Source organism: Diadema setosum, chromosome 4 (genome assembly GCF_964275005.1).
Source record: "Diadema setosum chromosome 4, eeDiaSeto1, whole genome shotgun sequence".
Lineage (NCBI taxonomy): Eukaryota > Metazoa > Echinodermata > Echinoidea > Diadematoida > Diadematidae > Diadema > Diadema setosum.
Genome location: NC_092688.1, coordinates 22,999,719 through 23,023,767, shown reverse-complemented (window position 1 = coordinate 23,023,767; position 24,049 = coordinate 22,999,719). Strand labels below are relative to the sequence as shown.

The 24,049-nt window shown below is 38.2% G+C and overlaps 1 protein-coding gene across 1 annotated transcript; it reads right to left on the bottom strand.

The window, feature by feature from the left end:
* Window positions 1-236: 236 nt before the first annotated feature.
* LOC140227028 (serine/threonine-protein kinase Chk2-like) lies at window positions 237-19,404 on the bottom strand. Its single transcript, XM_072307460.1, has 14 exons — window positions 19,376-19,404; window positions 19,076-19,260; window positions 17,235-17,365; window positions 11,830-11,908; window positions 11,162-11,227; window positions 10,664-10,754; window positions 9,921-10,029; window positions 9,351-9,404; window positions 8,209-8,273; window positions 6,977-7,076; window positions 5,614-5,652; window positions 4,751-5,078; window positions 3,570-3,733; window positions 237-592 (listed from the first exon to the last, which is right to left on the bottom strand). The coding sequence occupies exons 1-14, from the start codon at window positions 19,402-19,404 to the stop codon at window positions 410-412; spliced, it is 1,623 nt and encodes a 540-aa protein (XP_072163561.1). The 3' UTR covers window positions 237-409.
* Window positions 19,405-24,049: the final 4,645 nt, after the last annotated feature.

Genomic DNA, 24,049 nt, shown 5'->3' with positions numbered 1-24,049 from the left:
TGTATGTGTACTAACACCCTACCGTGTGGTGATATTTGCATGTGTTGCGTCCAAATTTGCGACCAAACAGTGATTTGCAATTTTCACAAAGATTAAACCCTTGCAAAAATAACAGCTTTCACAGCACTTCTTTGGGCAAAGATACTCTCTCAGGAATTTCCTTTCTTTTCAATTACAGCTTGCTCCTTGCTCCAAATAACGTACGTGTAGTGGTCATATGTGGACAAGAATCAGGATTAAACTGGACCAGCTACCTTCTTGCACTGTGGCCACAGCAGACAAAGCCAGCGCCTGATGTCCTTGCTACGACAGAGGCACTGGGGAATCTCATGAGATGTGTACTGACTCCAGAGATGAAAGAATTTGGTGCAATCAGCTACCAAAATTTGTAGTCTTTTTCTCCGTCCTATCAGAGGATTTTTCCAAGCTCCGTAGTCTTTCCACTTGGCTCCTCCATCTCGCCGCTCCCACCCTCGCCACTGTCGTCGCTCCGTGACATTTTCCGCATGCTCTCGCCACCGGGGCCGACAGGGTGGTCGCTTCCCTCCTCAGCACCGGCTCCTGTCTCACGAGGGCGCTTCTTGGATCCAGGCTGCAGAGGCAAAAAGAGAGTACCCAATGGAAGGGAGCATATTAAGCCTAACCCATTGAAGACAGACTGATTTTCCAATATCACGCATTTCCAATTCACCCTAGCCCAAAAATATTCGAGACTAGTCTTCAACAGGTTAAAAAACAAACTTTGCCAATGGAGTCAAAGAATGCAATTTTCTGTTGTGGAAGAACCTTGTATAGGATGCAAAGGTGGCTCAAAAGTGTGTGCCAAATTTGATTAAATTAAAAAGCTACATTTGTATTTTTCTGGCAATTCATTCTGAGCTAAAATGAATACACATATACATATATATATATATACACACACACTTGGTGATTCTATCCTACTATGAAGAGTGCTTGATATCCTCAAAGGAAGAGCTTTAGACAGAAGTATCGAAACAAGTTCACGTGGTTGACTGCAGGTTCATCTGTATTTATTGCAATAAATACGGATGAACCTGCAGTCAACCACATGAACTTGTTTCAATACTTATATATGTGACCTGCTACAACAAAAGGATCCTAAAGTCGCTGACGGGTGAGCCGAGAAAATCGAGTTTGAAGTCAGATCACCAAATCTGTCAAAATGTTCGGATTTCTGTTTTTACATAATTTTGTCGTCTAATGTATCTTCTATCATCTGCCGAAATTTTGAAGCTAAATGATCAAAGGAAAGGCCTGAAAATAGCATTTTTCTGGGCCATGCTTAGCTCGCCCGTCAGCGACTTTAGGATCCTTTTGTTGTAGCGGGTCACATATTTATATATATATATATACAGAACCACAGATTGTTTCTCTGGTATTTATTATTTATATATATATATATATATATATATATATATACAAAACACACAATGCTTATATAGCGCATATCGCTACCGTGGTGTCTCTATGCGCTTTAAGGGAGAGGGATGAAAGTAGAAAGAGGAAATGTTGTGTACGATGTATGAACCATAAATGCAAAACCAAACTCATTCATAATACTTTTTGAACAGAAATGTCTTGAGAGCAGTTTTAAACTTTAACACTGTGGGAGCTTCTTTTATATAACACGGAACAGCGTTCCACAGTATGGGAGCAGCATGAGCAAAAGATCGCTCACCATAAAACTTTGTTGTGATAGCAGGACATTGGAGAAGATTTTTCTGAGTTGATCTTAAATTACGAGAGGGAGCGTACCTTACCAAAAACTTACTGAGATATTCTGGTGCCATTGAATGCCTGCACTGATAAGTCAGTAAAAGTATCTTAAAAACTATTACCAACTGTTGGCATTAGAATACATTGCACATTCACAACAACATGTTTTTCATGCCAAGATTATTTGGCAGTGTGCCTGTTGTCCTGTTTGGATTTGTACAGAAAGAGATTCTGAGTAAGATGAAATACCTAAACACGGGTCTGCAATGGCATTCCTAGTGGGCATGTAAAGGATGTAGTTTCTTCATATCGACAAGACACCACATCGTAAGTGCGGATATACATGTAAGTTTTCCTTTTAAAAACTGTTCCTATGGATTTCAGCCATAGCTACATGTATGCAACATCCTACAACAGAAGCATCCTCCTCAGGCGATTGATCACAGGGATTTTGTATAACACTTGTAGTAATAATAATGAAAAAAAAAAAATCATCCAGGGACACAGGATACCAGTCAAGGATTTGTGAAAACTCAGCCTCAATTGTATCCAGAGCCATCAAAACCGGATCCTACATGACCGCTTGAAATTGGAGAGTACCACTTGTGGCAGCATCTCTTAACCCTTTGGAACCTACAGCATTCTTGCAACATCAGCCTAACTCACAAAAGGGAACAGTTATTTTGCACCACTGTACATTACTTCAAACAGAGTAACTGTGTTTTCATAGAGATTTAATAGCAGAGGAAGTTAGAAGAAGAATGACACACGTGTATGAGAAAGACAGACACACATTTACACATTTTCACACATCACACCTACACATACACTCTCACACACAAGAGTGGCCACATATAAATGCAGTTAAGTGGTTTTACGATGGGCAGCTATGAACAGTTCTGGGGCGCAGGTGAAGAAATAACTTAATTGTTTCATTTTCAAATAAAATGTCCTGCTGTACTTGTCAGAAAATAGCAGTCACTATTACATGTACAGTTAACAACAAAATTATTCATACCCCTGAGAAATTATTAGTTTTGAGCAGATTTCATACAAGTGAAGGATGGAGTGATGATGATTGGGTGTTAACTATTTACTCTTATTTGTCCTCTATAAATTGACATTAATTCCAGTTTCACCTCATTTGCATAACAATACAAATATTGAGATATAACACCCAATCACCATCACTCCATCCTTCACTTGTAAGAAATCTGCTCAAAACCAAAAATTTCCCAGAGTATGAATAATTTTGTTGTTAACTGTATGTGCATTTATCAGTGGCACTCATCGACAGAATGCTAAACCCTTACTAGGCCGTGGGGGGTCCCTACTCAACATTCCGGACTACACGTCACCATCACAAAAAGCTATCAGTGCGATATTTCATGACTTTTTTCCCTCAAGTCTCCTGCAACCTTTGAAACCAAATTTGCGATGCCCAGGTGCGTGGTTTTGAAGTTATGCATGAATATATGCATGCATGTTGGACCAAACATGGCTCAAAAGTGTGAATTCATGAACAATTTCAAGGCCAACTGCGCTTTCAAGTCAATTTTCTGCCAATTAACTGGATTGGTGTTTAGTGATTTCTAGCAAAAAGTCGACTTCATGCAGACATTATGCATGACATAAAATATATTTTCCTTTTTGAAAAATCATCTTGACAGTTTTGTAGATTACTTCGCAGGCAATGTGTGTGCCGATTTTTGTCGTGATCACGAGAGAGCCCCTCAGCTCTATCATCTACCTAAAATAGCTCGGCCTAGTTAGGGTTAAAGCTCAAATCAAAACACATGCCTCAGTCTGGCACGGGCCCAAGTCATACTCACGGGAGCAGCTGGTGGAGGCATGGAGCCGTTTCTACCGGGGTACATCAGGAGCTCCGCCCTGGCAATCACCTCCTGGTCTTCGAGCCAAGGGTGAGCAAGGGCCTGCTGGGTGGTCAGCCGTCGCTTGGGGTCCACAGTCAGGAGTTTCTTGACCATGTCAATAGCTGAGATATAATGGCCACATTAACTAGTAAATTACAAATGTAATTATGTATTACGAGGAGAAGAGAAGACAGTCTATAGTGAATGGCAGGGAAACAGCAAACAAATACAAGAACAAATCGAAAGAACTGTTCCTCAGAAGTCACTCACAGACTATTTCTTTGCAGAATAAATCTTTTTTTCCGACAAGTTCGTTAAATTACATGTCAGCAGTTGCGATCTTACAAATTTCATTTGTAGAGGGAGACCAATTGAAGAAAATTCACACCTTTTCTAAAACCTTCCCCTCTCTGCTTAATATTCTCTTGCTTTCAATAAGTCTCTTGTTTGTTTGCATTTTCTCTAGCACTGGGGCAAATATATGAAGAGTTTGTTTGCAAAAACCGATAAGTCCATTTTTTAAGATTTTGAAGTACGGCCCCGTCATAAAGTACAAAATAATACCTTTTAAATGATATATCGGTCACTACATATAAAGATACATTGTTTAAGTTATGGTCAAAAGAAGCAAAAATTTTCTTATTATTCTCTTTATTTTTCTTGACCTTTAATCGCAAATATCTCCATTTGGCAAATAAGGACTTATCGGTTTTTGCAAACAAACTCTTCATATCTTTCTTGGTATAGCATGACATGTTTTGATACAATAAATGGAATTTATAGGAAAATTCTGCATAAAATCTGATGTAACCTATGCTTCGGTGCACATGCCACAATGCCAACCATGCAATTTTATAAAGCCCGCCTCACAATGCGCGATTTTGACTTGTGATAGCTTGTGCTGCATTTCCAAGCACCACTGAGCGATATATTGCGCACTGTGGCTCTTTCCATTGCAAGATGTTACAAAAATTGCCGGTTAATGCATCACAAGACCTCGTCACACTGTGTGCCATCATGCAATCTTATGCGATGCGACATCTTATTGCAAGAAATGTGAGGCAGGCTTAACAATGAAGCAAAGTCTACCACACGGAAGCAAGAGAGGAAAGTCCAGGCCTAGTCTTGATGTTACTCACCGTTCTCAGAGACAGAGCCCCAGTACTTTTTGGGGAAACTGTAGTAGCCCCTCTTGATCTGATCCTGCAGCGGCATGGTCTTGATCTCATCGGAGAAAGGCGGGTAGCCGGCCAGGCAGATGTATAGGATGACTCCCAGGCTCCAGCAGTCCACAGCCTTGGTGTAGCCCCCCATCCCCATGCTGGTGAGAATCTCGGGGGCCAGGTAGGTGGGTGTACCACACAGCGTCTTCATCAGGGACTGCTCCCCGACAAACTTGGATAGGCCAAAGTCGGTTACCTTGACGACCGTCTCCTTGCTGTCGTTCATGAGGAGGAGGTTCTCCGGCTGTCGGGCAGGGTGCAAGGGGGGTAATCAACCAATCAGAGGCTGACGGAGAGCAGATATCATCTTTTACACTGCTTCCAAAAGGAGTTAAAGCAACATTGTCTGGAGTAGCTTTTGCACAAAATACATTTGACTTATATCATAACAATCGGGGGGGGGGGGGGGGGGGGGCAATGTATAGCAACGCAATATATGATACTCCATTAACTTGGAATGAATGCACCTAAGTTTTGGCAGCCATTGATATCACACCCTGCGAGAGCCAAGATTTGTGAAATTACAATGCATGCCACAGTCCTTGTCTACACTATATGCGCTGAATATCAGTGATGTTCCCAAAAAATTTGTTGTGACAAAAAAGGCAACCAGCTCCAATTCACAAAAATTTTTATGCCACAAATATTTCTTGCTTGACAGTACCTCTTAGCAATATGACATGCAGTGTATTCACATATGTCATTTATATCCCATATGTCATAATTACAAGAAATAAACATTCATGAAGAATTAATGGTTTTAAGACTTGTATTCTTACCTTCAAATCTCTGTGTGTTATACCATTGTCGTGGAGGTACTGTAGAAGAGAGAAAACAATTAGTTTGACAAAGCCATGATTTTCTTTTTTGCTTCATTTCTCTCAACAAAAAAACAAAAAAACAAAAAAAATCATTTCAGAATACTATACATCTGCAAATTCTCATTATCATACGGTCTGTGAATAATGAATCTAAAAGATGATACTTCCAAGACAATGCAACATAAAATGCCACAAGCCCAGGTGATTTTCTTCACAAAGAACATCTAGAATAAGCCATCTGTGTACCATTACTTGTGAGGTCAGCCAAAAAAAAAAAAAAAATGCCTCACACTTTCTTCATATCAAACGCTCAATATTTGCTGTGATTCTCCTTTGACTGCACCTCTACACGTATATCCAGCAAATATCACAATTTGAACTCTATTTCTGACAAAGTGAAGGTCTACTTTCTGTGACATCAATGTGACATTCACCTATAGAAACTTAAATGAATCGCCATGAACATTTCCAAGTAAGATCAAGGAGGTGCTAGGCTCCTTGGCAAGATCAAATCTGCAGCCTCTCATTCAATTCAATTTCAGTTGTTGTTGTTTTTTTTTCCTTCAATTTTCAACTTGTACAAATGAAACATGATTATAACAAATCAACAACATTCTCACCAAACTATAAATAGGAGCACTTACAGAGTACCTAGGTGGAATAGAGTTAGTTATGTGTATAAAAGAACATATATCCTGTATCTGAAGGTACAAGTGGAGGAGATCATCATCAATTAGCATTTTACTTGACTGAGATAATGCCCCAGGGAGATATGTTGTAGTTTCTTCCTTTCTTTTTTTTTTTAACTAACTGAACAAAAGACACATTCGTTTAAAAAAAAAGAAGTTTCGACAGAAAACCTACTACTGATGTGCTTTTGACAAGCAGGAGTACCTAAAGCCAGTATATATCCTTGTTTTTGCAGCATAACCATACTTGCCTCAAGCACACATACACAAACACACAGAGAAAAATACAATACACTAAAAATGATGAGAAATTTAAAGCAATCAAAAGAAAATTGTACAATTAGTGCATGCTATTAATCGCTTTATAACTGTTTAAATCATATGATGCTTTTGTATGTTATTGCATGTACAGCAAATCCAAAATGTCCAGATTTTGCATGCTTTCTGGGCAAGAAATATCAAGGGCAAATTTTACATGCCTAAGAAAGGGGAAATTATTTTTTTAAAAAGCAACAACAACAAATATGAATATTCCCATTCACTGTAACAGTGAACAAGGAGAGATTTATGAGCCAAAAGCAGTAATAGTCGTTTAGCTTTGACAATGACAGCACAGGTGAAGCCATGCATACCTTACATGCTGTCACCATCTGGTAGAAGTAGAGCTTGGCCAGTGGTTCTTCAAACTTCCCCACACTGACCACCCTGTCAAACAGCTCACCACCCTCAACTCTGATGGATTGAATATGATATACATAACAAGTGAGAACTGACAGCTTAAAGAGAATATTCCTGGCATGCTGAGAGAAATGTCTCAAGGGATGTAAGACATGGGTGATAGTTTTGTGCATGGCATCAAAGAATTTCGCAAGTCAGATGCTATTTGCGAATTTAAAAACAGGTGAAAATATCAACGCTGATCCCGACATGAATGTGAGGTGCACACGTACCCTTCTTTATTCAGCACTGTCCTCCACAATTGCGAATTTAACTTCTCACAACGTAGTTGGGAAATTCCGATCCCTGAAAAATTAGACTCACTAAATATATGGCGTATACAGTACGCTGTCGAGGATAAACAGATCAGTAACCCAAGGGTTTTGATATGCCCCAAAAATACCATCATTAGATTGTTCGATGAGAATTGTGGACACATATTTTTGTAGGCCATTATCCTTGTTGAAGCATCTGGTTACGATAATGGTCGCCTACATGTCTATTACGTTCAAATTTGCTAGATGGGTCACTAGAACAGCAGATACATGAAATTTAAAAAGTTTCAATAAATATAATACAATGCATACGACACATGTACCTGTTTTCATGATGTATTACCAAGAAAAACAATGCTGTACATTTACACACGAAGATTGATCATTTAGCCGTTTCCAAGTACTTCCTCTGTTAAATTCAAATATTACTCAATAACTTATGCTGTTTAAATGACTTTGTGTTATAATCTTGCATGAAAGAGGAATGCAGAAATGAAACAAAATCGAATCCCATAATTTAGAGCAAATGCATTTCTTTGCAGAAAGAATTCCTAAGATGTTACATATAATAATGTTCCTTCCATTTAATAGTAGTAACTTAATATTCCCAGAGTATTACTCTGAAACATACTGGTAAATTGCTTCTTATTTCGTGAAGGATCTTTAGTTAAGACATCACTTGAGTCAAATATATATGCAGCCACAAGCACAATAAGCATAGACACGTAGACTTACAGTGTGAAAATTCTCTACCAACAAGGCTTTTTTAAGACAGCTGTACTATGGTAAATCTGGCCTAAAGCTAACACCTCAGCCCCCTCCCCCCCCCCTTTTTTTTTGGCACAGAAAAAAAAAAATATATAAATACTTACAACTCTAGTACTATGTACAGGACATCAGGAGTATCAAAGACGTCTTCTATACCTATAATACAAGGCTGGATAAGAGACACAAAAGAGCAGTCAGCTTTTCTTCAAGTCATAGAATTTTCTATTTCTGTTTTTACTTTTTATTATCTTTTTAAGCATGAACAGTACAACACTATGGAGTTTTTCAGGCCAAAAGCCTTTTTGTTTGGTATGAATCTATTAAAATAAAATTTGTTTTGCAATCACTTTTCATTCTCCGGTGTCTCTAAAGCAAAACAAAACAGGATATGTACCAACATTTTTTTTTTTTTAAACTTTGTTACAATTTATTTCTTTTTTTTTTTTTTTTTTTCCTATGATGCATCCCAAGAATGAAACAAAATCTGACTTGGCACAGAACACCTATTGCTCTTCCTGGTAACTGTATCTACCGATGTAACATCACTTAATTATTTTCCAATACATTTTGCATACATAACAAAGAATAACTCTTACAAGTTTCAGTTTCACAGCGATGTTTTTTTTTTTCTTCTTCTTCTTTTCTGTCATGTACATCACACACCAGACAAGCTGAAGGTAACTTCGTAAGGTACTCATACAGCAGAGAACCCACACAACAAAGATCCTGCTCCAGTCTTCAATACTGTAAAACCAGAAATGTCTGTGTGCTTGAAACTTTCGCAAATTTTGTGAGTAGCCAAGATTTGCGAAAGTAAAAAGCTCCAATTCACAAAAGTTTCATACTGCAAATGGTTCTGGTTTTACAGTATGAACCCAGTGTGCATGCCTTCAATCCCAGCACTTATTTAATGCCGGATCCAATACAACAAAAAGTAAGAAGAAAATACAGTCAACCTAGCCTAAATCATTCTTGCAAGAGTCAAAAAAAAAAAAGGGCTAAGTCAGAAAAGAACAATTATCCGGATGGATAAACATATGTTAATTCTACTATTTAAGTAAAAAAAAACTCTTCGAATTTTTCTGGTCACATTGGATTTGACAAAGGCAAGGTGGATTCATCTAATTCTGGGCAGTGACTATGGAAGATGACCAGTCTATTCCAACAACACTTCTGACACCATGCTATCCCATAGAAGTGCAAAGATTCACTGTGACAATCTGAAATATTCATATCATCAACTTACATGGTGAAGTCTCTTCAGTATCCTCACTTCTTCCATCACAGTCTTCTCCATATTCTGCATTGACATAAAAAAACAACAAAAAAATGCTTCAAATCACTATGGCAACAGGCATAGAGCAGCAGAATTTATGATATTTTCTGTCATCAAATCAGGTTGATAGGATTGGCAAAAATATCATTGTGCGTCTAAAAGGTGCACTATTCAAAAAGAAGGCAGCCATGATATGCCAGATCAATTGGGTTCCTACAAAATGTCAAACAATACTACATGTAATAACTATTTCTGAGAGCAGTTTGATTATTGGACCTCTCTGACCAGTTTAAATTATAAGATGACAGAGATAAAAGACAATGACATTGGCTTTTGAAAGTGAACCTAACGATCGCATTAGAATAAAGGGAAATATTTTACTGAGAAAGTGAAGGCATTCTTTTTATTTTCTGCTGTTAGAATGAGATCATTAATATGGTCTCTTCCATTGATGTTTATTATAATGCAGATCAATCACACAATCTTATTCCAGGAAAGTAACAGTAAAATGAAAAATAAAAATAAAACTGGCAATCTTACCCGCACCATGGTGCCCCCCATGGAGAATGTCTTCTTCTCTATGATCTTGACGGCCACTTTCCGGCAATTTCCCTTTTCAAAGGCCAGTTTCACCTGTCCACATGCTCCCCTGAAATGCACCAGAGTACAAGAATATAAGAAATGTTAATACAGGGTCAAACTCCATCAAATATGAAATCAAGAAAATCAACGAAAACACCAACGTTATTTCTTTTCTGTTGTTGTTATTGTCAATGACCCTGTCACTGAGACAGAATACACTTTGTAAAGATCCATTTCATCATTTGCTGAAGTCTCAACTGCAGAATGCAAGAACAAAATCATCCATTATGCAAGGCTTGCACACCGGCACTGGTCCAACAGTACAGGACCAGTAAAAATCACTGTTGGACCAGTAACTTTTTCAGGAATGGACAAGTAAAAAAAAAATAGAAAAAAAAAAATGGGTGCCTACTGGTCCAACAGACTGGTTGGACCAGTAGAGAAAATGGGTTTCTGTAGAAGTGGATATTTTCACGTGATTAATTTTTCGCGCTCGGCCAGGTAAGTGAAGTTTCGCGTGTGTTTAATTCAGCGGAATCAAGACATCAACATCTGGAACATAATGGCAAGCAAAAATATTCGGCTGCTTTTATTTTCGTGCTAGTTCCTGGTCGCGTAAAATGCGCGAAAAATTTCAACACCGCGAAAATTTCCACATTTACAGAACTGTGCAGCTCTGCAGCATGTGACTGGACACTGACCTTCCTAGAAGCTTGGACATGATGTACTTCTCCCTCAGTGCTTCTGGAAGACTGCTTTGGTCCGAGTCTGATGTATCCATGAAGACATATGCTGCATTTGGAAGAAGAAAGTACACAGAGGTTGCTTCTAACAACAATGTCTAAAGTGTGGGCTTGTGGTGACAATGTATGTTGTCTGCACAAGGTAAAACTGATTTCGAAGTTTTGTTTCAAGGTAGGAAGATTGAACTTGAACTGTACAAGATAGCAGAGGTCCAAAATTGGAGAGTAACTGAGGTCTAAAAGTGCAGATAGTCACAATGGCAAAGCAGATCGCATACAGCTTGGGCCATAACATACACCTCATGTACGACTTTATTCCCCACCAAGTTCACAAAGGTTTGTTGGAAAACTTGTTGCCAGTAGCAATAGCACTTCCACTGATTTTGCAAAGTTTAGAATAATAAATAAATCACATTTGTCAACCATATACAGCTAGCATAAATCAAAGACTCTCACCTTTGTTCTTGGGCATAGACAAGGCAATTTCATCATTATTGTTTAGGACTTGCTTCCGTCCTTTACCTGTGAACAAGAGAAAGAAAAAAAAACAAAAACAAGTGAATGAGATTACATGGAGGATGAGGAAAGAAGGTAAGTTGCATTGATATTACACTCCACAGAGCAATGAAAGTATACTATGATGGCAAAACAAATACTTAAAGAATAAATTCCACTATACCTATAGAATTAAGAAAGCAGAAAAATAAAAGCAGCAGCAAATCAAGGAACACTAAAGAAATTGCAGAGTTATGATCACATAAATGTTGGAGAATCAAAGTTTCACAGGTCGTTTACTTTCACGTTAAATCTGTCATTCTATGTGAATAGATTTGATTTAACCTTGTTTTCGCGCAGAACATTGTCATTTGTGTTGTCAATTGTGTTGAATTTACTGACATGTGTAGAACTGATCACAAAAGTGACAATGAAGAAAACATCAAAGATTTGAAGTACTTTTCCATTGCCATTCTAATACCAGCCAGTATAGTAAACACATACGGAGGTACGTTTTGGGTTTTGTTTTGTTTTTTTCTTCTTTTTCCCCTTTTTGGATGGGGATAGAAAAAGAGAGTGACATCTGAAGATAATCTGGCATATACAATGTACTGCAACTTTCTTATTACCAAGTTTCTCTCCATTGACAAATGTCCCATTTGAGCTCTTATCTTCGATAAAGTAGAAGCTGCAGTGGTCTTTAGTCTCCTGAAAAAGAAAAAAAGAAAAGCAAAGCAAGAAAACAGAAGCAAAGTATCAGAGGATGTAAAGCTGTTTCAAAGTCACATTGAAAATCAACTGAGAACACCAAATCATATCGTCAAAGTTGGATTGCAGCTGGCCACGGTGCTCAGGTAGTTATACATTTTGATCTTGACATTCAACTAGAAATGTCGCTATGGCGCCTGGTGTGCCTCCGCCATGATGCATGGTTTTCCCAGGAAGTCTATAGTACAAGCCATGTACGTCTTGATAATGTATGCTGACAGTTTCAAGTACAGTAAATGGCAAAATATCGAAATGACATGTTTGTCACAAATGTATTGAATGTTCACTTTCCTTGAACTTGGTTTAGAATGAATGGCAATATTGTCTAAGAGAGCAGGTATTTGGGGATTTGAGAATTTTTACTTGACTTTTGACCCTTTTAACCCTAAAGGGGCCGGGCTTTTTTTGGCTATGCTCAGACCAGGGGGGGGGGTGGATTCCGCCCCCCCCCCCCCCCCCCCCCCCCCGAGATCTCGGCCATCGGTGGTGCGATCGCGATGAAATTTGGCATGCGTGAGACCCGCGTCATAATCTACAATATTGTGTCATAAGATTTTTTGAAACAAGCAATTTCTAATTTTAATTATGCAAATTAAGCTCAAGATCATATTTTAGCCTAATTAAAAGCATCGAGAGTCTAATTTTTGATCTGTAAATCTGTTTTGGCATATTCAACAATTGTACATCACAAAAACTTTCAAAACTCATTTCAATTCTTATGTATTTTATTGTTTTCAGAATTTCTCATGTATTTCTTTGTTTTTCAACTTTTGTTTTTTATTGGAAATTGTCACTGACCACTTTTCTACCATAATTAGCACAAAACTAATCAATGAAAGTGATTAATTGTAAAAACAATCAGGTTTTTATGACTTTCATGACAGAGCACTGTTTTCCATAGGAAATGCACACAAAATCACAAAATTGTGCCCAATTTGGGGCGACATTCCATTACAAAAATGGGCGTGGCTTCGCAAAAGTATGCGCGGACGTCGCAAATTTGGTCTCAAAAGTTGCGCAAGACTTGAACAAACAAAGTCAAGAAGCCTCGCGACGAGGCCTTCTCGCGTTACAGAATTATAGCGCGAAACGTCGAGGGGGGCGGATTCCGCCCCCTGGCCCTTTTAGGGTTAAGTTTGTGCATCATAGAGTAATTTGCAAGGTATTGAGAAAAGGTGTAATTTTAATAACAAAATTAATAGTAAAATTTTGGCATTTTAAAGGGACTGTACAGTACTGGTTGAGGTGGGGATTCATGTTTTGAACATTCCTAAGTGAGATAATGAAAAACCTCTTATGAAGTATGAAAGAGCATGTAATTTTAAGAAGGATTCAACGTTTATTTGATGAAAATTGGTTTTCAAATGGCTGAGATATCCAAAAAAGTGCTAATAATAAAAGGCGACATGCCACAACTTTATTAGGATCTCTTTGTTTCACCTTGTTTTTGGATATCTCAGCCATTTCAAAACCGATTTTCATCGAATAAACATTTGATACCCCTTAGAACTGCATGCTCTTTGATATCTCATAGAGTGATTTCTGAATATCTCGCAAAACGTTAAAAGCTAAATCCTCACCTCGACCAGAACTGTACACACCCTTTAACCTGGCTTTTGACCTTTTGGCAAAAAAAAAAAAAAAAAAAAAAAAAAAATTCAGAAGGAATCTCTATTGGGTAGATATACATGGGCAAGTCCAAGCTACACTGTATTTGATCACACAAGACTGAAAATTCAAAATGGGTCAATCTACATAAACTTGGTATCATTTTAAAGCTAAGAAGGTTAAAATACATGAATTTCAAAAAGAAAAAGTAAAAATCCTTCCGCATAACCAGCAATAAATAAATAAATCTGCATAAATTAAAATTTAGAGTAACGCGTGGGACATTCAAAAATTCTGCATTTTAAAATATATATAATAATTTTTACAAGTTTTTATGAAAATATTATGGTGACCTTAAAGATAATAAAAAGTTTTGGTACCTCTAAAGTTTCCCTGAATTTCCGTGTTTTAGGTTAAAGTACCTTTCATATAACTAACACTGTGAGACTTACTCGCCCCAAAGTGCTCTCATTTCTTAGTAATCATGCAATTAACTGCGACCAGCAGCCCCATACGCATAGCGTAATGGGGCTTCGCATTGTAGCATTCAGGATCATGACAGATTTAGTATCGCGGGTAAATATCAACTTAAAATCTAAAAAATTCTTCAATTTGAAGACTTACCAATTAAGTTGAAGTCTTGAAAACAGGCTTTGGGCAACGTTTGGTTCTGCCAATAGTCCCTTTCTGTTTGAATTGATGACTGAATGTGACTCTGTCGAGAGGACCTTGGGAGAGCTACATATATTGTACACTGATTACTACGGTCAGCGCATACGCACACATCACATGCGGACAAATTTCAAATCCATGAACGGATAAGATGTTTGTGTGCGCATGCACTGGCCGTCAATTCAGTGTAGCTCTCCCAAGGTCCTCTCGACCGAGTCACATTCAGTCATCAATTCAAACAGAAAGGGACTATTGGCAAAACCAAACGTTGCCCGAAGCTTGTTTTAAAATATACTTAAACTTAACTGGTAAGTCTTCAAATTGAAGAAATTTTTGGATTTTAAGTTGATATTTACCCGCAATTCTAAATCTGTCATGATCCTGTAAGCTACAATGCGAAGCCCCATTTAGCTATGCGTATAGGGCTGCTGGTCACAGTTAGCTACTCAGTATGCGTATGGGGCTGCACGCTGCTGGTCGCAGTTATCATGCATTAATGGTTTCGTACAATACGTGTACTACCTTGCCGCTGTACGGCGGCGGCTCTGGTACGAAACCATTATTGCATGATTACTAAGACATGAGAGCACTTTGGGGCGAGTAAGTCTCACAGTGTTAGTTATATGAAAGGTACTTTAACCTGAAACACAAACTATAAGACAAGGAAATTCAGGGAAACTTTTGAGGTAATACCAAAACTTTTATCTTTAAGTCTGAATAACAAGTTATCATGACTGTGATTTTCAGTTTCTCAACTGATTGAATATGCAAATGAGGGACAGGCCAAAATTAGCATGTCCCACGCGTTACTTTTTTAGGTCATTATTTCTCATTTGCATAAAAGTTAATGATTTAATTGACTTGAAACTTTCAAAAGACCAAATTCACAATGGACCTAATCATATCCAAGAGATAAAAAGTTAGTCTGATAAATCTCATACTTGCAATTTTTACATATGTACAGTAATTAGGTTTAGTAACGCGTGGGACATTTCAGTAACGCGTGGGACGATTTGTGTACAAGTCAGTGGAAGTGTACTAAATCTTAGTCTTCTATGGGAAATGTGTACATTATTGAGGGATTTTTTGTAATTTTCTGAATTCTGACTTGAAATTTGGTGAAAAGTTTTACTTTGGATGAATAATTCACAAAAGATCATTGCATGCTATTTTCAAGGTCACATTCAAAGTCAAATGTCAAAAAATGAAGGATAACAAAGGCATTTCATATTTTTTATTATATCTATTGTTCTGGTGGGTCTAAATCATTGAAATTTGCAAGAATTTAATAGAAATACATCTATTTAGATAAATAGTACCACATATTAGAGTTTCTTTTCAGTAAAAGTGCAATTCACATCACAATATTCATAGTGACAAAAATTTCCCACGCGTTACTTGTCCCACGCATTACTATACCTATCTTTCTATAAATGACCTTGAGAGAAAACAGTTTCATGATTTTTTCTGAAATATTTTGTTTCAGGTACAGTTATTGTTGTAGAAAAAGATGTTTGTAATGATTTTGTAGTCACAATAATTGAGATAAAAAGTAAAAGAAGAAAAAAAGGACAATCTTTCTGGTCCCACGCGTTACTGGAGAATAAATTTGCATAAATTAAATACTGAACGCATGATTCTCATTATTTCTAAATTGTTTTGAACGAAGATACCTACTAGCTACCAAAAGCAGCCCAACATATGAAGTTTCAATCTTAACAGTGCAATATAGGGCTAAATCTTCTTGTGATGTCCCACGCGTTACTGGTGCAAAATAGCTTGGACTTGCCCACATATTATGCACTAAGTTTTAAGAAAAATCCCACAGGCATTGCATCTACTGTATACGTCACATACAAGTATATTTAGCGAGTCATACACACACTAGGTTTGTTTGTTTATCATACTTGTGCTTATTATGCCCTGCCTGCTTATCTACATACATGTATACAATTTTCTCTCCCCTAGTTTTTCACATGTGCTTTATTTCCTTTCTTTTATCAATATATATATTCTATTTTTTTTATTACTGTTATTTCATTGTCATTTTTGCCATTACTGTGTGTGTATATACTTTGATATGTTTGATTACTTCCTTTTGTTGCCTCCTCCTGGTACATCTTAAGGGCTCTCTGTTTGCTCAGCAACCCCCCCCCCCCCCTTTCCTTGCTGTTGCTTTTTTCACTCTTTCCCTTTCTTTATCCTTCTGGTGTTCCTTATCTTCTTTGATGTTGCCTCCCTATTCATCCTTTCCTTCAATGTTATGCATGTTCTTTTATAGTGGACTACTACAGAAATACACAAGTGCCTCACTGATATGAACAAACCGCACTTCCTCCTCCTTCTCAAGCATCTATCCATTATCATATTGTAGAATATGTCTCAGGAGGATTATCTCTTAGCCTTGATTTTTGGTCAGACGGATATCAAGTGGGTGACAAAACCTCTGGTCTGGGGTCGGTTTGCATCAAAATTTAATTTACGTGACATCATAACATTCACACTGTGAAACTAGCAACGAGATGAGCTCAAACTATGTGGACGAGTGAAATGGTCGGCAACCATTTGGCACAAGAAAATGGAAATGGCATATTCAATACATGCATGAAATTGAAAAGCACATATTCATTAAAAACTGACATTTCCCCTTCATCCTCTTAAATGGTCATTGCCACAATACAAAAACTCATGGAGGGAGGTGTAGTAATACAGACTTACCATCTGTTACTATTACACTCAAACAGTCTCCTGTCCGAGTGTCAAATATCAAACTTTTATGAAACATCCAGTAAAGCACAACTTGTTTACCAACAGTTTGGCTACTCTCCATCTCTAAAATATCGTCATGCAGAGTGATATGCTAGTGAATATTGGTGGAGAGAAAGAGATTCCTGAATTTATAACGAGGCTCATGGTTGCATGCCTCTTCCGTCAATAAAACTCATTTGTCTCAATGGGTACATGATATATATGTATTCAAACTCGCCTTGAATATTCTGAAGTGGGTCTTGGAGAGGGTCTGATAGCAGGGATTCTTGCTGATTTCTGGCCCATTGTAGCAGATGTCACACTGGGGGTCCCTCCCAAAAAGGTATTCGTCCTTTGGCTCCACAAAATCTGGCATGAAAACAAGATGTCAAAAGAAGGCATTTGAGCAATGTATTATAATCATTACACTTTATCTGTACTTCTTGTAATGCCCCTGTACTGTAGCATGAAGCTCACTTCCACAGGCACTTCATGAGGAGGTAAGTACCATACCATTCAAGTTCCAGTCCTGTATCTATCATGATAATGATGATATCAAATCATGATGTATGTTCATCATACAATGAAAGGATTAGAAGAGTCTTCAGGGTAAAGCTGTAGATCTGCATCTATGGAAGATTGATACAACCTGTGTGTATCAAGACATTGTAGAAGATATTTTCTCACATGTCTAAAAAGGGCTCCATTCAACAGGAAAATGTCCATTTGTATCACTTGCCCTACAAAGAGTTTGGGTTGCCAGGGCAAACAGGCAAATGTGTTTGTAGCACCCTGTACATGATGACAGGACTTTGTGTATTGTGACAGCACACAGATATACAGCTGTACATTGTACACATACCCACACACACACACACACACACACAAACACCACCAAAAAAAAAATAATACGAATACTCAATGAATGCTAGATCAGAGCCAATGCAAATACCAATAGCATTTTGAAGTGTTCATTAAAATGCTGTCAGAGTTCTACAGCTGTGTGACTTGTGATAATCATCCTGACTCATTGTGAGTCAGGATGGCTGGTTTATGTTAGCTGGCAATGACCTTCAGTGATATACTTCAGGATTGGCAGAAAAGCCGCTTTTTGAAATCTGTAGCATTCATACTGCAGCCAAGGCTCTTCAAGGTTGCTACAGGAGGCTAAGGAACCACCCATTGTACTATACAGGTAGGTACGTACTTGAATGCAAGTGCAGAGTCCCCAAAATTCAGACACGAACGGGCGCCGCAATGTTCCCGATGCAACCTTGTGCCAACAAGGTATGGCGCGCGCGGATTTTTCAGCGGCCTTGTATGCGTATTGACATTGCGCGCGTGTCCGAATTTTGGAGAGGCTGGCCGAATTTTGGGGAATTGACAAGGTGATAATATTTGGGGATTCTGTGAAATTTTATGATCTATTAAACAAAATCAATATTGGGGAAAAAGTAGGTTGATATATCTAACATACATTATTATATTTTGTAGAGGATTATCTGAGTTGAACAAATATTGCAAAAAAGCTTAAGTGTCCGAAAATTGGGGCTTTTACTCTAGGATGTACTCTTAAATGAATCCCACAAGGATTGGTACAATCATCCCCAGCATTCCCACTTTGGGGCACTTATTCCCACTGATCAGTTTACTAGCCATCCTGCATCCCCTGGCCAAATCGTGATATCGGTCCCCTCTCGTTCTGCGTGTGCATCTCCACTATGTGCAAAGTCTAGATTCTATGCCCTATGGAGGTTGAAGGAAGTCCCTGTCCTGGCTACGACGAAATGGATGGCGGTGAATGGAGTGGGGACTCGTGATAATGCCCATCCCCTTTAAACTTTACACTGAGTTCATACAGCCAGGTACACTACTTTTACACTAGCTATCAGTACAGTGACTGACTACACTACAGCTCGTAGTAAATTTAGCTCTTTATCATCCATGACCATGTCACAATATGGATCATTCATTGTATTGACTATTGTAATTGCCATTGGCCATGCCATCTTGAACTTGAACTTCATGATATAATTTGTGAAAAATTTTGATTCCCACTCTGCCTACTCTAGTACTCACCTACACTCTTAAAACATTTCCCAACTGGATACAGACGGGCCCAAACTGTGTTTTTCTCCTCTGTAAAGTCATAATCCGTTTCAGCAACATCCTGGGTTGGAATGGTTTCCATGCTTGAAATCGTGCCTGCGGACGATAGACTGCTCGAACTGTTGACGACAGCGGACTGACTCATGCATTCAACACTCATGCTACAACTGTGTACGTAGGAGAGCCACGGGATGCACGGTACAAAATGATACACCGCGAGTGCGCTGCCTTTTTCTCGATGTCACTTTTTCTCGCCAAGTCCCTCGCCGCCTGGAGCTGGCTGACCCGGTTGCAGACATGTGGTCGCGGCCGCTGCCGCTGCTCGCTGTAGTAGTCCCAGAGTAGCTGTTGGGCCTACACTTGACGCCCACTTTGCACACCGCAATCTTTGATCAGCGCGCGAGATTTGTACACTTTCGGAAGTTCTGAATTCAGTCAACAGCAGTTTATCCGGCCGAATATAGATCCTGAAAAGTAAACAATCAATTAAAAAGACACATCTAAATACAAGAAAGAACGAGGAACCTGAATAGAGAAGAAATCGTGATAATTCAATTTCGCGAAAGACTCTGAGAAGTTTCCTAATCGAACAAGTCCCATAAAGTTGTCTAACACAAACACACCACACAACACAAAACAATTTTACTGGCAGAATCAGAATTTCAGAACGGGCATCACATTTTACGAATTTGAAGCTATATCAGGGATAAAACGTGTATAAAATCTTTTAAAATTCGCTGAGACTTCAAACTTACCAGACCTGCTCATATGATCACACGAACCAGCACAACTTGAAGCAGTAGAATTAGCCCTAAACCCCGTGCTGTAACGTTAGCTGTTTTGGCACTGTACATTCACGATCGATCACCAACCAAAAGATTGTATGCAAACCAACCGGCCGCGTACCACCACGTGCACACGTACACGTGTACGTACTACGCGCGTCCGTCTCATGGCCACTGGATCGATCGGATCGCGGGATGGAAAGTCCCTCAACAATATTTGATTTCATTATCTAATAATTACTGCTGGGTAAGACGAGTATACGGACGCAGTCAATGGATATATTTTGTAATGTGTATTGTACATTATTTATTGGTATTGCTGACCCATTAGGCATTATCAAAAATTGATCTTATAATTATTGCGGGGATGACTATATTTGTGAAGCAGTTACTGTGTATTGTAGAGTAGAATAATCAGAAATTGACACAATGACAGTCCTAAGAATCCCACCCCTGGCCTCGAGGGAGATACCAGAAAATATTACCCAAAATGAAAGAATATTGCCCGAGTCGAAGACGAGGGAATTTTCTTTCAGTGCGGGCAGTATTTATCTGGTATCTCCCTCAAGGCCAGTCAATATCATGATTATTACCTCTCCCCTAGGTAAATTAGGAAATTATGTGAATACGGCTATACACAATGATATAGATCAAGCCACATTTGACCACCTGTAGATCACCACCAACATATCGAATAATTGAAAAATTGTTCATCAATGTATATCATTCAACTCCAACTTGAAAAATACATATGTAGTGGATAGCAGGCGAACTTCAAACATCTGAACGCTTGTCGATCGGAATGTTTACATGTAAAGCAGGGAGGTGGGAAGAGAGATTCCACTCCTTCTCTTAATTCCCACCTCCCTGTGTAAAGTGAATGGAGAAACCCGGAAGAAGCAAAATACCAACGAATATTGACTGCTGACCTTTTGACCCTGCAAAATACGCACTGAAAGAATATTTATCTGGTATCTCCCTCAAGGCCAGTCAATGTCATAATCATTAAATCTATCCCCTAGGTAAATTAAGAAAATATGTGAATACGGCTATACACTATGATATAGATCAAGCCACATTTGACTACCTGTAGATCATCAACATGTCGAATAATTGAAAAATTGTTCATCAATGTATATCATTCAACTACATGTGTAGTTGTAACAGGCGAACTTGAATAACATCTGAACGCTTTTACACTTTATTTTTTTACTTCTGTTTAAATTTGGAGAGTTGTAAAACTGATGGTCACTCTGCAATTATTGAGCACAAATGGACTATAGTCATAGTTTGACGCGTAGTGCTGCTGCAAGTGGTCGACCTTGTATGAGTTGATTTATCAGCGTTCTTCTGCGGTGCGTGTAACCGACACCCAGTGACGTCCTGGAATGTTTTCTTTTCGTGGTCAATCGGAATGTTTACATTTAAAGCAGGGAGGTGGGGTTTCTCTTCCCACCTCCCTGTGTAAAGTGAATGGCGAAAACCGGAAAATTGCACTGTTTGCTCACATTGTTTTGTGTACGGTAAGGTGTGTGTAACCGACACGCAGCGACGTGGCGAAAACCGGCAAAGGCGAACGAATATTGCCTGCTGACCTTTAACCCTGCAAAATAACAACTGCTGACCTTTAACCCTGCAAAATATCAACTGCAATTGCCTCGCGAAACTACCTCGTATAGGTAATAATTTGTAATATTTTGATATACGTTTGAAATGTCACGCAGCAAGCAACACAACTAAATGTTGAATTGTAATCAAGGATGGATGTTGGAATCGAAATAAAATATTGTTTGAAAAAAAAAGAAAAAGAAAGTTGATCCATTCCAACAGACATTAAAAGTCATGTGTATTACCGAGTGTACGTGTTGGGGCGGTCTTTATTTTTCTTAACTTTTAAATCATCAATCCATCCTGAAATTTAAACTCAGGTAGAATGAATGTGAGTATAAGGTTTTGTTATAAATACAGATAATATAGTTTCTGTAATAAAGAATGAATATCCCCATTAAAAGTGATTGTTTGTCAGCAAAAAACAAACAAACAAACAAACAAACAAACAAACAAAAAAAGCAGCAATAACGTTAAAAAGATAATGTGAAATTCGGATTGTGTCTTACTGGCTATGTTTTGTGAAATAACCCCATCAGAGTGCCCGGATTAAGAAATTGGTGTAAAATATCATATATTTTTGTTTTGTACAAATTGATTCCATTGATGGAGAATAAAACAGTCTTTAAAACAAACAAAAAATGTACTTATGCATCGGATTTGGAAAGGTAGATGATAATGTTTCTCTCCCACGACCTCAGCCGGACCCTCTTATCTTTTCTTTTCTTTTCTTTTTTTTCCTCCAGCTTTGATGTAAAAGAGGAAACTGGGCTATGACACACCACAAGCTGGTAGGATGATTATTGGGTGCAGTCAGAAACTTTAATTAGCTAATTAAAGTTTCTGACTGCACCCATCGCTATATAGAATTAAAGTTTCTGACTGCATTCCATTGATATATTATAAAGAATCAAAATCGTCTTCAGTGTGTTGGGAGGGACCTACGTAACGTATACCTTGCAGGGAGGTGAGATTCAGCAAGATGTTTCTCTTTTGTTTTGTCACGTTACCTTATACGTATGGCAGCATGTAACAGGTGTCGGGATTATGCGATTTACCGCCGCAGCGGCTCGTTTCTGGGGGTCTTGAATAACAAAAGCTGATCAATGACTTGCATGCTGATGAATAAGCAAGGTGTTTAGTTAATTGTTATTGGTAAATCACGATGGAATCCGTCACGATGCATGCTTGCGGACATGATTACCGTGATCTATGGCTGAATTTTTGTTTCAGAGCGTGAGGGCCGTACAACACCGTTGTGTGGCAGTAATGGTTGGTGTTGGGAGTATAGCTTTGCACTTGAAATTAACCTGAATGGTGTTAGAATACCCATGGCTGAATAATGATACCAAGTTTCTTGAGGTTAATTGTGTAGACTAAAGATTAAGTTTGAAGTATCACATGAGGGAATAGTTGAGAAAAATGTATAAAAAAATACATGCATTCAGGACCTAGGCCTAATTTGTAGACTCCGGCATCATTTTGTGTAAAAATGTCTTGCCAATGTTGTGTTCTATAAACTCATAGATCCTCTCCTATTTCTCTTACTGCAATATGGGCAAACACACCCGATGCCAGTTGCGTCTCACGGCAAAAACAAAAACAAAAACAACAACAACAAAACAAACAAACAGACAAACAATTTGTTTTCAAAATCTAAAATTGTTCGATTAATTGGTAGGCCTACATCCCCTATAGAAGTAATGCTGAACAATATTATCATGAAATGAGGCGTATGGCAATCCATGATATAAAGAGTTTTATTGCAAAATGAGCTAAGAGCCATTTTTAAATATTTCAAAGTATGTCCATCATCAGATATAGAGCAAAGACTCCAGCAGTAATACCTCACTTGTGACATAACAAGGACTATTCTAGAAGTTATGACTAAAATATCTTGTTTTCTTTGTTTTTAGCAGCTTTAATCTCAAATATTTCAACTTATATACAACAAGAATGATTTAGCTCGTTTTGCGATGGTTAACTCTTTATTCATGTATACTACTTTTTCAACAAGGTGTTTTGTGTACATAACTATTAACAAAACCATTACAATTATACTATCATGTTAGTGAGAGACCGTTTTCCAGTCTATAAGAGCTTTCATTTAGCACATCATAGACTTGTCTACACCTTGTCATAGTGTATCTTTTGACAGGACCAAAACTGTGGAACTCACTTCTGCCCCTAATTATACCACCGTCTCATCTATCGATTTATGAAAAGGAGATTTAGCGATTATCAATGCACTATTATAGAAAGTATATTGGATTCGCCGGAATTGTTGATCCAGGGTTGATAAACGAGTATATACTATACGTGTATTTTTTTTCTTTCGTTCGTTCGTTGTAATGTCTGTGAATCTTTACCTCGCATTCGTATTATGATATATATATTGTGTATTTGCGTGTTTTTGCACATAATTTTTGTATGAATTGTATAACCGTCAATCTGTTGATAGTCAGGACATCCCGACTCAAATTATATCTTTTAGAATAACTTCTCGTTGACGGGACATGTCCTCATCAACTCTCTGTATCTATCGTGTGTT